The 13,711-nt window shown below is 45.7% G+C and overlaps 2 protein-coding genes across 3 annotated transcripts in view; one reads left to right on the forward strand and one right to left on the reverse strand.

Annotated features, from left to right (window-relative positions):
• The window catches only part of Traf4 (TNF receptor associated factor 4), a 29,810-nt gene extending 17,220 nt beyond the window's left edge, over positions 1 to 12,590 (forward strand). For both annotated transcript variants that reach the window (XM_076818139.1, XM_076818138.1), the window contains 5 exons: positions 9,695 to 9,799; positions 9,959 to 10,120; positions 10,475 to 10,792; positions 10,869 to 11,129; positions 11,430 to 12,590. In XM_076818139.1, the coding sequence (XP_076674254.1) occupies positions 9,695 to 9,799; positions 9,959 to 10,120; positions 10,475 to 10,792; positions 10,869 to 11,129; positions 11,430 to 11,783 (1,200 nt within the window). In that variant the 3' untranslated portion in view covers positions 11,784 to 12,590. The remainder of the gene's footprint in view (positions 1 to 9,694; positions 9,800 to 9,958; positions 10,121 to 10,474; positions 10,793 to 10,868; positions 11,130 to 11,429) is intronic.
• Positions 12,559 to 13,609, reverse strand: Psf2 (DNA replication complex GINS protein PSF2-like protein). The gene is made up of 4 exons (XM_076818148.1): positions 13,235 to 13,609; positions 13,064 to 13,172; positions 12,851 to 13,012; positions 12,559 to 12,765 (listed from the first exon to the last, which is right to left on the reverse strand). Exons 1-4 carry the CDS (start codon positions 13,477 to 13,479, stop codon positions 12,721 to 12,723), a joined length of 561 nt encoding a protein of 186 aa, XP_076674263.1. The 5' UTR covers positions 13,480 to 13,609; the 3' UTR covers positions 12,559 to 12,720.
• Between the last annotated feature and the right edge of the window lie 102 nt (positions 13,610 to 13,711).

A 13,711-nucleotide genomic window follows, 5' to 3' on the forward strand; every position in this document is an offset into this window, starting at 1 on the left:
TCCATGCAACTCGACTCTCCCTGCAACATAGATTCGTTAACCCTTCGTCCGAGCGGCCTCCTCGATTCCACCATTCAGCCTCGGTTGTCTAAAACTGTTCTGATTCTTAATCGACTTAGACTCAGGGTTTATCTCAATGAAGGAGTTTTTCAGGTTAACGAATCCCGGCGTTCCAACGCTTTCAACGTCACGCACAGGAGAGGCAGAAGCTTTAAGCGGCACGCAGGCAGAGGGATTTGTATAATCGACTTAGAGGTTCGATCGAGAGCAGAGAATAGGTTAAGAGGATGCGACGATGGGGAACGAAACGGCCGATTGCAAATGCGCGCGCATCCAGGCAACGCAACTTAACTCGGCGACGCACCGGTAGGGTCTCGGGAAACGGAGTCACGCTTCGGGTGCGTTTTAAGGGCACTCGTGCAATTGTGCCATTAGCCGAGTCAGGCGCACGCTCTAGATATCGAAGCGTTATTTGTTTGTAGCTTGCCTGGACGAAGATTGGAACGCCCGGGGATATCCTGTATTTGGAACGTCGTCGTACGTAGAAAGTATTCTGTTCGAACGAGACCGTCGACGTTCCCGACGAGCTTAATCAGACACCCGCTGGAGTTCTGCGAATCGAGGAATGGCGATATTGCAGAAAATCGTTGCAGGAAGTGTCGCGGTCGCGGCGGCTGTACAATCTTCAGGAAATAGCACGCATAGTCAGCGTCCGTTGTGTCACATCGGTTATCTACGCTGCGCAGTGGTTCTCTGCGCTGAGACTGGCTGAATGAAAGCTAGTGGCTCTTTGATTTGTTTAAAGAATACGCTCCGCTTAATGATCGAATACGCGATCTTCAATTGTACCGTGAAACGTAAGAACTACTCTTAACTCCACGCTCAGCCTGCCACGACCACCTGTTGCGCAGCGTGGATTCACTCGAATTAGAATGCGATTCAGTGCAGGGAAAGAAACTTGATAGTAATTAGCGAGTTGGCATATATATTTGCTTCGACTAATGCACTTTGCTCCGCTGTCGTTAAAGGGGTACAGTTCTGTCACGAAACAGATGACGTTCGCGTAGAAAAATGCGGCGGAATTGAGGATAGATTCGATTCGCGTCGTACAACGACCCAGTGACGTAACGCGCGCGCATCCCCGCCGCGCAGCACGTGGCCAGGCAACAGGGTGGCGGGAAAGTATTGTCTCCGAGTTTGTCGCGTGTACGGTGCAGTATTTCCAAGACACTCGGAAGTAACGAAGTGGGCGCTTTATTAATCGATTCACCCCCGGAGTTTTCAGAGGCTTGTAAACTAATTGCCCGGGGGTGTTCCCCGAGAACGTGACCGAATTAGATCGTCGGTGACTTAAGGGCCGCTACGTTTCAGCCGCTGCTCGTTAAGCCACGCGTAGTTACGTGTGACCCCCGCCGAGGAATGCGAGATAACGCACGGATGCTCACGAGCCCGTCGGTAATTGCGGCGTGTTAATTTAAAAACCGACTCCGCCCCCCTTCCCATGGGGGTCACCGCGCCTTCTCCGTGGCCGGAAGTCCTGCGGTGTTTGTTGTTCCTCCGCGCATTGTTCCCCGACCGCGCATTCCGCCGTAATGAACTCCTTCGGCTCGCCAGTAGAAATAGGCGAGCGATAGCCATCACTGGCGATAGGAATTACGTTCTAATAAATTCGAAATCAAATGTATTTCAACGTTACAGTGGCCACGTGTACTTCGGACCGATGGATCACTGGAGGAACTCTAAATATTATTTTATCCTGAGAATAGCGGTGGTCCAGAGGAATTAAGATTACATAATGCTCGTTTGGCTCGGAGAGCACGGCCACTGTTTTGCAACCGTTGAGAAATTGCAACGTTTATTCCGATAAGAGGGTAATCGTAAATATTACTAAAGATCTAAGTTTAGATGAGCGATAGAGTAATCCGTGTTGATAGTATATTTTATCTTGTTTGTTTATTGAGAGAGCAGTGCTCGATATCCTTAACTCGGCCCCATTAACACGGAGATTACGTGTTTACCTTTCGGTGTAAGATTACGCGCAAGACAATAATTATGGTTCACCCCTCGGGGTGAAATCGGAGGACGCCAGATGTCCGGCGAGATCCTACCAGAATTTTGTCGAAGCTTGTAGATTCTTCTTGCTCGATAAGATAGGACGAAGGAGTGCACGAAGAGATAAAAGGCTATCGGTGGTGTTTTTACTCGGAAACCTATCGTACGAGGTGGCTGGAGCAGCCGAAACATGTATCCAGTCACTGTAAGCTATATTTCAAGCAAATTTATACTTGAACGCACGATTCATTCAGTTTCCAAGTGAATACAGGAACTTTGACTAGATTATTCACTGCGTTCAAATGTTTATTTCCATGGATAAGTGTGTACCAATGGTATCGTCCAAGGAGATTAATTTCCATCCACAAGAAGCGTTCTCCCTCTCGACCGAAGTGTTTCAAAAGTCGTTCAGCTGTCGGGACGCAAGCCGCTTGAAATTAAAATGGTCTCGTTGAAATTCTAGCCGCTGCTGCACCGGTCGTGAACTCTGAAACCCATCACGAATTGTAGAAAAATATTGTGGTCTTATTCCTCTTCCCACAACAGAAATTTCTCTCTCAACCTTCTCACCCTCCTCCTCGAGAGTCGAAGAATAATATAAATTATATTTAAAAATTCTTCATACAGACAAAATAGCAAGGAAAACAGTCCAAGTCTGAGAATGTCAGTGTTAGAGTTAAAAAAGGGGTTCCGTGTGAAATTCTCGGGTCACGGAGAGCGTTACTTCGAAATCCAAGCGAGAAGCATCGTCTTCAGGATCGCATGTAGCCGACAGGAAGTTTTCCTTTCGCACGCGATCGTCCACCGTCTTCCTCCAGCCAGGTCCCCGATCGACTTCTACTAAACACCGCCGTGGCAACGGAGGAGTCTGAAAACGACGAAAGAATCCGTAATTTCTAAGCGACCTTACACGTTCCTTGGTCACGAAGCAGGGAAGTTATACCTTGTAATTCCAACGCATCCTTCAAAAAGAGGTTTATACTGTAATCGCTTCCTAGTTGTCTCTTCGCTTTTCAAGCGATGCAATTTTCTTTGGAAAACTCGTGTCTAACTAAAACTCCAACTTGCTAAAAATTGCACGTGATTCTCTGTCTGTAGCATAAATGTGGAGAAATGAAATTTTCTGGGCTTCGGTTTCATAAAGATTATGGTGAATCCAGTGAGAAGCGAAATGTTGAAATTAAATGTACCGATGAAATTTGGTGGGATACTCGAAACGGATCGGCGGTTAAGTACGATGTATGGTAATCCGTTGGTCATCGACTCGTCAAGGTCGCGCGGTCGAACGCCGGCGCAGAAATTCGTCCGTTGGATATTCGGCTGTGTAACCGTCACGTTCGTGCATCGCTAATATCGGCTACCGAGGATTTTTCGAATACCGGGCGCTCTCGTCAGACTGCTTTCCGTTTCATTAAAATACCGTGGACCTCTCGATCCGCCCGTCGACGCTCTTTTAAAACGCCAGAAAATCTCTCGAACGTAACGTCGGTTTTCTCTCAAGTCGAATACTCGTTTAACTTTAACAGTTACTTTAACGATTCGATCCTTTCTTTCGAAGTTTCTAGAGCAGACTTGAGGCGAGGTTTCGAGGGCCACTGTAAAACTCTAACCTCGCGCATAATTTCAACGACTCAGATAAACTCCCAGCCTTCTTCGCCTTCGTAGAAGAATAGTCACGCATCGAAGTATTCCGAAATTCCATGCAGCCTCTCTGCGACCACCCAGGTTAGAGAATTCCAGTGACACCGCATAATACGAGGAGGTGATGCTCGTCCTCGAGAATAAGTGGAACGTGTGCGCGAACATCGTGTCCGTTATTTCGCCCTGACGTCACGTCGACTTGTAACCGCCGTAACAGCGCCCGAACAGAGGCAACCCGTGATGTCAGCTCCGTCGGTACTCCACGTCGGTATTCCAATGGATATTAGCAAAGTTTTCGCGGAAAAGAACTCGTCTACGTTCCACCTGACAATTTTCTACTTCCTTCTAACCCGAAGTACCTACACCTACGCTCGAGCACCGCACCGATCTTCGGTCTCTCGCGCAGCACACCATCCCGTCGAACTTTCGAACTTACGTAACCGGCGTATTCGTTAATAATACAATTTTCCATTGCCACAGCCCGGCGAGGGAGAAAGCAAACGGTCTCGTTTTGACGGTATTACGGAACTCGCAGAGTCGTTGCCCCCCCGACTTAATTGGACGCTCTTTGTTTTAATTAATTCCGCGGCACCCCGTCTTCCTTTCAATTGTTCCGCGCGCTCGTTCGAACTCCCCAGCTCGACGAGTCCACGTAGGTGTCTAACAGTATCCTTGCACCAATTAGCGCCCGAATCGCCAAGTTCATTGCTGGCGCGGAGGCAAGTAACTAATAAATAACGTACCGTCGGCATTGCACTTTCAACTCTCGCCGATCTGCGCGCAAGACTCGAGACGCCTCGCATACCATCGGAATTAGTTATGTTCCGCGAAAAGAAACCTGTAACGGAACCCATCGAGACGGCCAACCGAGGGAAGCGGTGGGCGATAGATGGAGGTCGGATCGCGCGGCCAGTGCAAGTGTGTTTTTTATTCCCGCGGGTGTCTCGCTGCGACCGCAGTGCGCTCTTGTCCCTCCTGTTGCGCCTGCTCTTCTTCTTTTTCGCAATCTCGAAACTGAAGAGGTAGGTCTGTCTCTTCCATTCCAGGCGGTTGTTTATATCGCGGCTGGGCTGGTTGCGTTAGGTTCCTCGACCTTGCCGGTCGTGCAGGTTTCGACTCGCAGCCACCTTTCCAGACGCGCCCCTCTCCCGCTCTCTCTCTCTCTCTCCCCCCTCCCTGCTTGTACGCCGAGCGTGTGCCTGTGTTCAACGAAAATACCAGCTCGCCCGCGACAACAGCCTCGTGGTCGCGTGGTTGCGCGTCTTTAAGGGGACTTCCTCGTCCTCGATCTCCATCGATTGCTCTGGGAACTCTGCGCTCTTCTTGGACCAATTACAAATCCCTGGCTGGTGTAAGAATATTTTAAAGTTGGGAGTATTAACTCGCTTTCTAAATTAATCGTTACAGTTTTATTCCGTTGTTAAAATCGGTAGAGCCGAGAAGGTCTTTCCCGAGTCCCGGTCTGTAATCGACTGCCCTTCCGTCCCGTGGAAAGTCCCCTCTTGTCCTTTTGGGAAAAACTCTTAAGGACCCCGATGCCAATTTATGATATTTATGGTGTCGGACTGGTCGGGGGCCCATCGTCGCTGTAGGCGTCACGCTGGCCGCATCTGCGTAAGCTCGACTTTGCAGCCCCTTTTACAACGTGATGCTTCATTATTGCTAACACTGGGAAACTTCGCCGCGGATTCCTGGTGGTTTCCCGACTTCTGTGCCCCTTGCAATTATTTAAGCGGCACTGTGCCACAGGTAGTAGAATTTAGCTGACCTCGATCCTGGAGATAGGATTTTATAGACGTGGGTGCTTATGGTTTGCGATAAATAGAACTCTCTCGGTAGAAGTTTTCACTTGGCAGAGGACGCTTCAGACGATGCTGCGGGATGGTAGTCTGTCAGGAGGCTTTGAGGGAACGACTGGGCTGTTCGACCACGCCCTACCCCATTAGAGGGTTAATAGAGCGACATTTCCGTGGATTATTTAGTTGCTCGCTGCGATCACAATGGGGGATCGCCCACTCAATGACTCTATCGCTCAGTAAAGTATGCAACGCATAAACTGTATTCTACATGGCTTAATATCGACGTATGTTACTCGTAGGGTTGCCAACTTTTCTCGGAAAAATACAGTAGGTACTTTACGGCCAAATGTGATAAAAAAAATATAGTTTTTCAGAGGAAAGTGGCACGAGCTAAAACTACCTTAAAACATCTTATTTATTAAATGTACATTTTATTGTGCATTTTCCATTATTAATTAATTGATCGTCTTTAACAAATGTGTTAAAGGTTTGATTGCACTGAGAATCCACGTTAGCATTTTTTTCTGAGATAGACTGGCTCTGTTTCTCTCTTCCCGCCACTTCATTATAGAAAGCATCCTCTCTGTTAAAGTTTAATTTCGCAAATTAACGTTTGGACGTTGCCATAAAATTCTAGCATTTTATCGTTGTATCGGAAACATAGTATTTTTGCGTACTACATCTTTTTCTAACGGTACATAGTACAATAGACAAAAATATAGTACAATGCTATATATTACAGTACAATTGGCAGTCCTAGTTACACGCTATGCCTTTCATTCTTGGCGCGGAACTTGGTAATTACGTAGAAAAATAAATAAAAATATAGGTAGCACGAAATGCTCCGTACTTTTTTTTTTAACGCGAGTGCAACTAACTTGACTCTCCCTCGTAATTTAGGATCCTCCATTCTCGGTGTCTTCTTCTTTTAAACAGAAAAAATACAACGATCTACGCGTGAGTGATATAGCGGCGTGCCCTTAACCTCCACCCCGCGAGCTTTGTCGGTGAAAGTAATTTATCCCTTCGTCCAAGGCGCAGGGTGTGTCGTAAATAGAAGCAATAATTGTTCCCAAGGCAGGGCGCGTAACACGTCGACGTGTATTCCCGTTTTCGCCTCCCGCATGGTTCTCGGTACGGGGCGCCTCCTGCATCAGGGTTATTATTGAACTCGCTATTTCCGAAAACCGTCACGAACTCTTTGGTCGCCGCGTTTCTTCCTGGAACCGGCGACGTGGCAGGGAAATTCTAGAAGGATTGGAATGCTGTGTTCGACAGTAGGCGCACATGGTGCCCGTTCCCCGAGGCAACCCTCCGCAGCCACTGATTCAGATTTATTAGGGGAGCACGGTGCACCTTCCCCCGTTTGTTTTCGTATTTATTCTTAGTACGTTTCATTGCTTGCCGACTCCCGAGCAAATTGTCTAACTGCTCGTTAAACTATTGGGGCCATTTACATAACGATCTTGGTTCCGAGAAGTCTTCGAGGCACCTGCGGTGTTGATGGAGAGTAGAGTCGCTAAATTTTCAGTTACTGGCGAGGTAAATTGACGGACTGCGCGGGGAGGGTAGCTGAGCGTTGTATTTGGTAGTCTGAAAGAAAAGTAATTAAATTTCAAATAAATTATTTCCTCCATTATTTTTGTAGATGTTATAAAGCGAGCTAAGGGTTTATTTCGAAATTGCATCAAGTTGGAACGAAGTTCAAGAGTGTTGCAAGTAATTGTAGAAGCTAATGCGAGTGGAGGGCATCTGGAAAGGATTCTATTAGGATTCCTGCATTTCAACGCGTTCTCCATTTCGCTGTACAAACAGTGGGAACCTTTATCGACAGATTCCATCTTCCATTCTATTTAAATGCCCCATTAGAAGCATTTCAACAAGAGTTACTGGCAAAACCAGGCTCTAGCCACATGGTAACGAGGGATTGGGTAACCGATCGCATTGTTTCGGACTCCATTCTGAATTCCCAATGCGTTTTGTATGCAGGCGACGTTTCCGGAGAAAGTTCAGCTTGTGTGAACTAGACCCAGTGAACTTTGACAGCCGATGGTTCAATAATTCAGCCTCTGTCGTGTTTGCTTCAAGAAGCAGCTTCCAATTGCTATCCTTTCGATTACTACGCTTGCATAAGAGGATTCAAAGTGAAATAGTCGACGAACAGCTTTCAGAAATAGGATTGCCGCCAGTGGGCACTTTAAAATAAAATACTTTATCTCGTAAAATGATGTCACGTGAAACGTAACGCAATTTTTATTGTGCACAGGGCAAATGTCCCAATTACTGCCAGTGTCCCTATTACTGCCACTTCATTTATTTTACTTAATAAACACGCAACGTATAAAGAACAGTGTAAAAAAGAATTGATCATAAAATTCGGACTGTTCTTCTTATTATTACAGTACATTCTTTACACGTTACGTTTTTGTTTTTAAAGTGAAATAAATAAAGTGGCAGTAATAGGGACACTGACAGTAAACGGGACATCTACCCCAGTTCCCGAACGTACACGAAGCATAATCATCTGAAAGTAATTTCTTATCTTCTGTCTGTTCCTGCCACCTGAGCGTTTACTGAGAAAGTTTTCTCTGCCATGAACGTGAAGTGGCGGGATGAGAGAAACAAGGCCCCTCTTGAATTATTTATTTATTTCAACACGAATATCGAGTGCAATAATGCCATTGAGTTATTTAAAAATGATAAAAAGTTTCTCTGTAACGCTAAAAGCAATAAAGAATATATTTGAAAGAAATAGAAACTAATAAGATTAAAACGAGCTTTGTTTTTTTTCAGCGTACTTTCTTTATACTCCACGAAACCGAATTTGCGTTGCTCTCCTGTAAAAAATGTGGCGACCCTATTCAGAAGCCTCGACGAACCAGCAAGTTTTACTTCGACTATTACATCTCATCGCGTTACTTAAGGGGAGGTTCTGGTCTAAATGTCGATTTTTCTTTTATTTCATTTTTCGAATGTTCAACCTTTTAGGAAAACGGGTTTGAAAGGATTTGTTGAAATTCGTAAAATTCCCGAAGTTATAGGCATTTGAGTCGCGGCAAATACATGGGTCACAACCGGCTACTCGGCGCTCACGTAAAACTTCAAATGCGTTTTTCTCGAAACAGTGTTCTCAAAACGGTGGGACCTGTATCTTCAAAAGTTATTATCCGATTCGACTGAAACTTGTTTTATTTTGAAGATTATTCTTTTGGCTAGGGGGGGGACTAAAAAAAATTACAAAAAGTTGAAAATTTATAATTTTTAAAGGCGTTGAAAGGACGAAAAATACAGGGAAAAGTGATTTCAAACGTGAAGTGTCGTTATTTTCTAAAAAAAAAATGTAATTTTTGTAATTTTTTTTAGTTCCCCCCCTAGAAAAAAGAATAATCTTCAAAATAAAAAAGGTTTCAGTCGAATCGAATAATAACTTTTAGAGATACAGGTCCCACCGATTTGGATCAATTTTTTGACGCCTTAACTTTAACGACTCCCCAGGGCTGTTTGCACTGATTAATTATAAAACAAAAAATATATTTCTATAACATAAGACATCCTTAATACAATGCAACAAGTCCCATTAAATTATATGTAGTAGTTTTCCTTTAATTAATTCCTAAATATCACCTATTTTTTGGGGCTCTAGACCAGAACCTCCCCTTAAAGTGCCAAAGCTACGCCAGCGAACATAAAACAATCTTACTTGAAAACTATCATGGGGAAGGTTCATAGCGAAGTGAAATTTTAGTTACTGGGCCTCGTGGTCGAGGCAGCGTGGCCTGTGCGCTCATCGTTGAAAATTAATTAGCATAGTTCAAGTCCGAGTGGCTGGAATGCCAAACAGGACCCGTTGATCGGGGACAAGTGTGCTGCAGAGCTAAGTCTCGTGGATATACCTGCCCTGGTAACGACTACCTGTTACCCAATTAATCGCTACCCACGTTCCAAGAGGTCCAGTTGCTAGCAAGCCGCAATAGTGGGGAAAAGCGATTCACTGTAGCTAGAGGAAGCTGGAGACAATCGTTCCTCGGCTCGTCGTACGTGGCTCAATCGCCGATCGAAGGCGTTGATCGATTTCTCTTCTTCTTTCGCGCGCGTGGCCACTGCATGGTATAAATGATCCATAGGGAAAACGATACATCTAAGCTTCTTGCTTTCCCGAACGAACTGGGTGATAAGATCTCGTCTGTTTCCGTCTGTTGCAGAATTTCCAAGACCTGGAGGCAGAAAAGGCAATAATGGGCTCTATAGTGTACTGCATACACCACAAGGACGGCTGCAAGTGGTCCGACGAACTTAGAAAGTTGAAGGTGGGTGGTGTTATATTAATTAGCCGATGAATTAATTAGAGCATCGGTTAGACGAATAACTTGGCTGTATATATGTCAGTGCGCTGTGCGAAATTACAGCTGTTTATGTAAAAGATGCGTGCCTGGCTACATAAGAGAAATGGCGTTTTCCTGTTACAGGCACACCTGAATACCTGCAAGCACGATGCAGTGCCCTGCAGCAACAAGTGCGGCGCGATGATTCCGCGTGTGCTGATGGAGGACCATTTGAAGTACACTTGCGCTCAGCGTAGAGCACGTTGCGACTTCTGTGCCAAAGAATTCACCGGTCACACGCTCGAGGTAACTGCCTGCCGCATTAATTACGGAATGAAACGGGTGCCAGCTGTTAACTGTACAACTACGAGCGAGTAGAAGTGTAATCGAAGTTAAATCTCTGGAATTCTTCAGTCTTCGTTGCCGTGCCTGTTCTTGTAAATTTTCCTATAGGAATCTAAATCACGTTTCAATTTAATTGCACGACAAGAAGTTCGTTGAAATACCTGCGGCAGTCTAACAGCCTGGCACTCGAGTGCCATTTTAACGCAAGACGGATTAAGACGATAATAATACTATTCAGAGGGGGGATAATGATAAACAGACACTGCGGGTGGCGATTCTAATTTAGTTGCTAATGTCCCCATTCGTCTTCCTCAGAAACACACCGGCACGTGTGGCTACGAGCCGCTCTACTGCGAGAACAAATGCGGCATGAAGGTGCAGCGAAGGCATCTCAGCCAGCACAAGCTGGGCGAGTGCGCGAAGAGGCTGGTGGCCTGCCGTTACTGCAACAAAGAGTTTGTTTTTGACACGCTCGGTGCCCATCACGCCAAGTGCGGCCGCTTTCCAGTCGCCTGTCCTCACCGCTGTGAAACTGCCGTCCTGCCGCGGGAGGACCTGGAAGTCCACTTGAAAGACCATTGCACCACGCACCTTCTCTCCTGTACTTTCAAAGATGCCGGCTGCCGCTTCAAGGTACGCTGAAACATTGCCCGAGAATCGGTACTCTCTTTATTCCCGACATTTAGTAACGCTGTGCTTTCTCGTGCAGGGTAACAGATTCTCATTGGACAAACACCTGGAGGAATCGGCGAAGATGCACTTGAGCCTGATGTGCAGCGTGGTGACGAAGCAGCAGCATCAGATAACCAGCCTCAAATCCGCCATCAGCAAATTGTCATTAAATTACACGGGCACGCTTATATGGAAGATCACAGATTACAGTGCAAAAATGTCCGAGGCGAAGGCCAAGGAGGGGGTGGAACTGGTCAGCCCTCCTTTCTACACTAGTCAATATGGTTACAAGCTACAGGTAACGTGTCTGATACTTAACTCAGCGTTTCCCAAACCCTTTTGAGTCGCGATCTCCTTTAATAATACTCAAATAACACGCAACCCCCCGATATAAGGTAAAGAAAACGCATTAAAAATAGGTACTTCAGAATATAATTCTAACTTAATAATTAAAATAAATAAGTGCTAAAGATCGCCAACTAAAAATAACCGTGGCGACCCTCCAGAAAACATTTCGCGACCCTCAGGTTGGGAATCACTGCCTTAACTTGCTCCATTTATTAATGTACAATTGTCTTAACGCACGTTCTGTTTTTAGGCGTCAGTTTTCTTAAATGGAAACGGTACCGGCGAAGGAAGCCACATCTCCATATACATAAAGATCCTTCCCGGGGAGTACGACGCTCTGTTGCGATGGCCGTTCTCTCACAGCGTGTCCTTCACCATATTCGACCAAACGGTGGTGGCGGAGAAGGCGTGTAATATCGTCGAGAGTTTCATACCGGATCCGACATGGAAGAACTTCCAGAGACCCAGTCGCGAGCCCGATTCCCTCGGCTTCGGCTTCCCCCGATTCGTTTCCCACGAGATGGTAAAGAAACGGCACTTCGTGAAAGACAACACCATGTTCATTCGAGTAAAGGTCGATCCTAGCAAAATCGTGGCCGTCTGAAATGCCGGCCGATCGTTCTGCAACGTTGTACCATAGTAACTCGACTACTATCGATTTACGCGCGAGCACGCTACGCTGGTGGCTCCCGCACGCGCATCTCTTATGTTACACGTAACGTCAGTCCAGTAAACGATATTTATTAACGTCGGCCGTGTACTTGGCGTGACAGTGCGAGGTACTTTACATACAGGGCACATGGGTACTTAACGTTGTGTCTCGCTTTCGAAGTATACCGTAGTAAAGCTAAGAGTACTGCTGTATACTTTAGAAAGTAATAGCAGTTTCCAAATGAACGCCGGTCAAGGAGAACTGTGCGAATCTGTCCGCGTCATCCAGCAGGAATTTTTGTACCTTCTTTTTCATCGATCAACGGTACCCACTTACTCTTATCGCTCGTATTGCAAGTTTCCATTCCTCGTAACGTGACGATAAACCTTCGCAGGCTTAACGTCGTTCCGGGATCGACTGAAATCAACGGACGATCGATTCTCGGCGCGAGAGCGTGTCGGGCAGCGTTAAGTTTGCTGAGACGATTTACCCTTAAGAATTCAAATCAAAGATTATTAAAGGACTGTGTACTATAAGCTTAGGGAATGTAAATATTGTGAAAAAAAAAATGAACGAGTAGCGCGGGGAGAGTGAGTAATTAGCTGAAGAAACAGATCTACCAATGTAAATACGCATTTACTACACTTGTTTAGTGATAACGAGAAATTGTGATTGAGATGCTAGTGACTGTATGTAATGATTTAAGCGTAAGGAAATAATAAAACTATTATATCGCGTTCGTATATTTTATATCACAAAGGACTTCGCTTTCTCACCTATCTATTACAGGTTAATAACAGACACGCTTCGTCGGTATATACATATATATATTTACAATCTAAAGATCACAATCATCCAAACAAAGAAATGCTACACATAAATGTCATTTTCATTGCGAGGTTTCCGGATGCTGAGACTGATCCTCCGTTCCCATCTGGAGAAACAAGATTTACATTTACTCGAAGAATAGAGTTAGCAAGCTTATGATTAACAGTTACATTGCTTCAAAACACACGTACATCCCGGAGCCTCAACATTTGATCCAAGGCATGAGGCAACAAGGGGCGGATGCTGTTGATCTCCATAGCAGTCAGATGATCCAGTTTAGCGTGCATACTTTCGCTCTTCACGAATGCCACTACGGACGTACGCAGCTTGGACATCCTTATGTCCCATATATCCTGTAACCGAAAGTCTTAGAGCAAGTAGAATACAAACACCTGAGATCTCACCTTCACCGCGGTTCTTATTTTATCTGCTTCCGGCATGTCGTCGCTTGCCGCGTTCAACAAAACTTGCGCCTCGTCTATGTAATGATTGCTAGGCATCTTCGTGAACAATCTGGAGAAGAGGAAAATTTTTGGTCAGATGAGAGGGGACGGAGGAAGAAAAGTTTAACTGACTTCGACAATTTTTCCTCTTCCTTCGCCTCGTTCAAGCTGTCGACGTTCATCCAATCTTGGTTAACAATTCGACATTTCTGTTGCTGCTTCAAGTTCACTGCCACCCAGATGGGGACTTTGACAGGTAGGCCGGCTCGAAAGGGCCCAATCGAGCCCGAGATCAAGTGGATCATGTCGAAGCTGAAATTTGGTACGATAGTCACCAATTCTTTTTCACCGAAGAACTCCACTTCGCTGGGATCCATTTCTAATAAACCACTTCTGTTTCAGCCGGCTGTTACGCGAGGAAGTTTAACATTTTTAACACAACTTCGCTTGGGAACGCGGCTGGCAAGATGGATAGAGAAATTGGCGGGAAACTGGCGATCTGCTATGTTCGAAACGCTACCTGTTGCTGGATATACAAACTTTGAACGCGTTCAAGGCGCAGGCGCGATGCTGAAACGCTTTATCGAAGATCGAAGATCGAATCAGTTT

This window comes from Andrena cerasifolii, chromosome 8 (assembly GCF_050908995.1).
Source record: "Andrena cerasifolii isolate SP2316 chromosome 8, iyAndCera1_principal, whole genome shotgun sequence".
In the NCBI taxonomy this organism is placed as follows: Eukaryota; Metazoa; Arthropoda; class Insecta; order Hymenoptera; family Andrenidae; genus Andrena; species Andrena cerasifolii.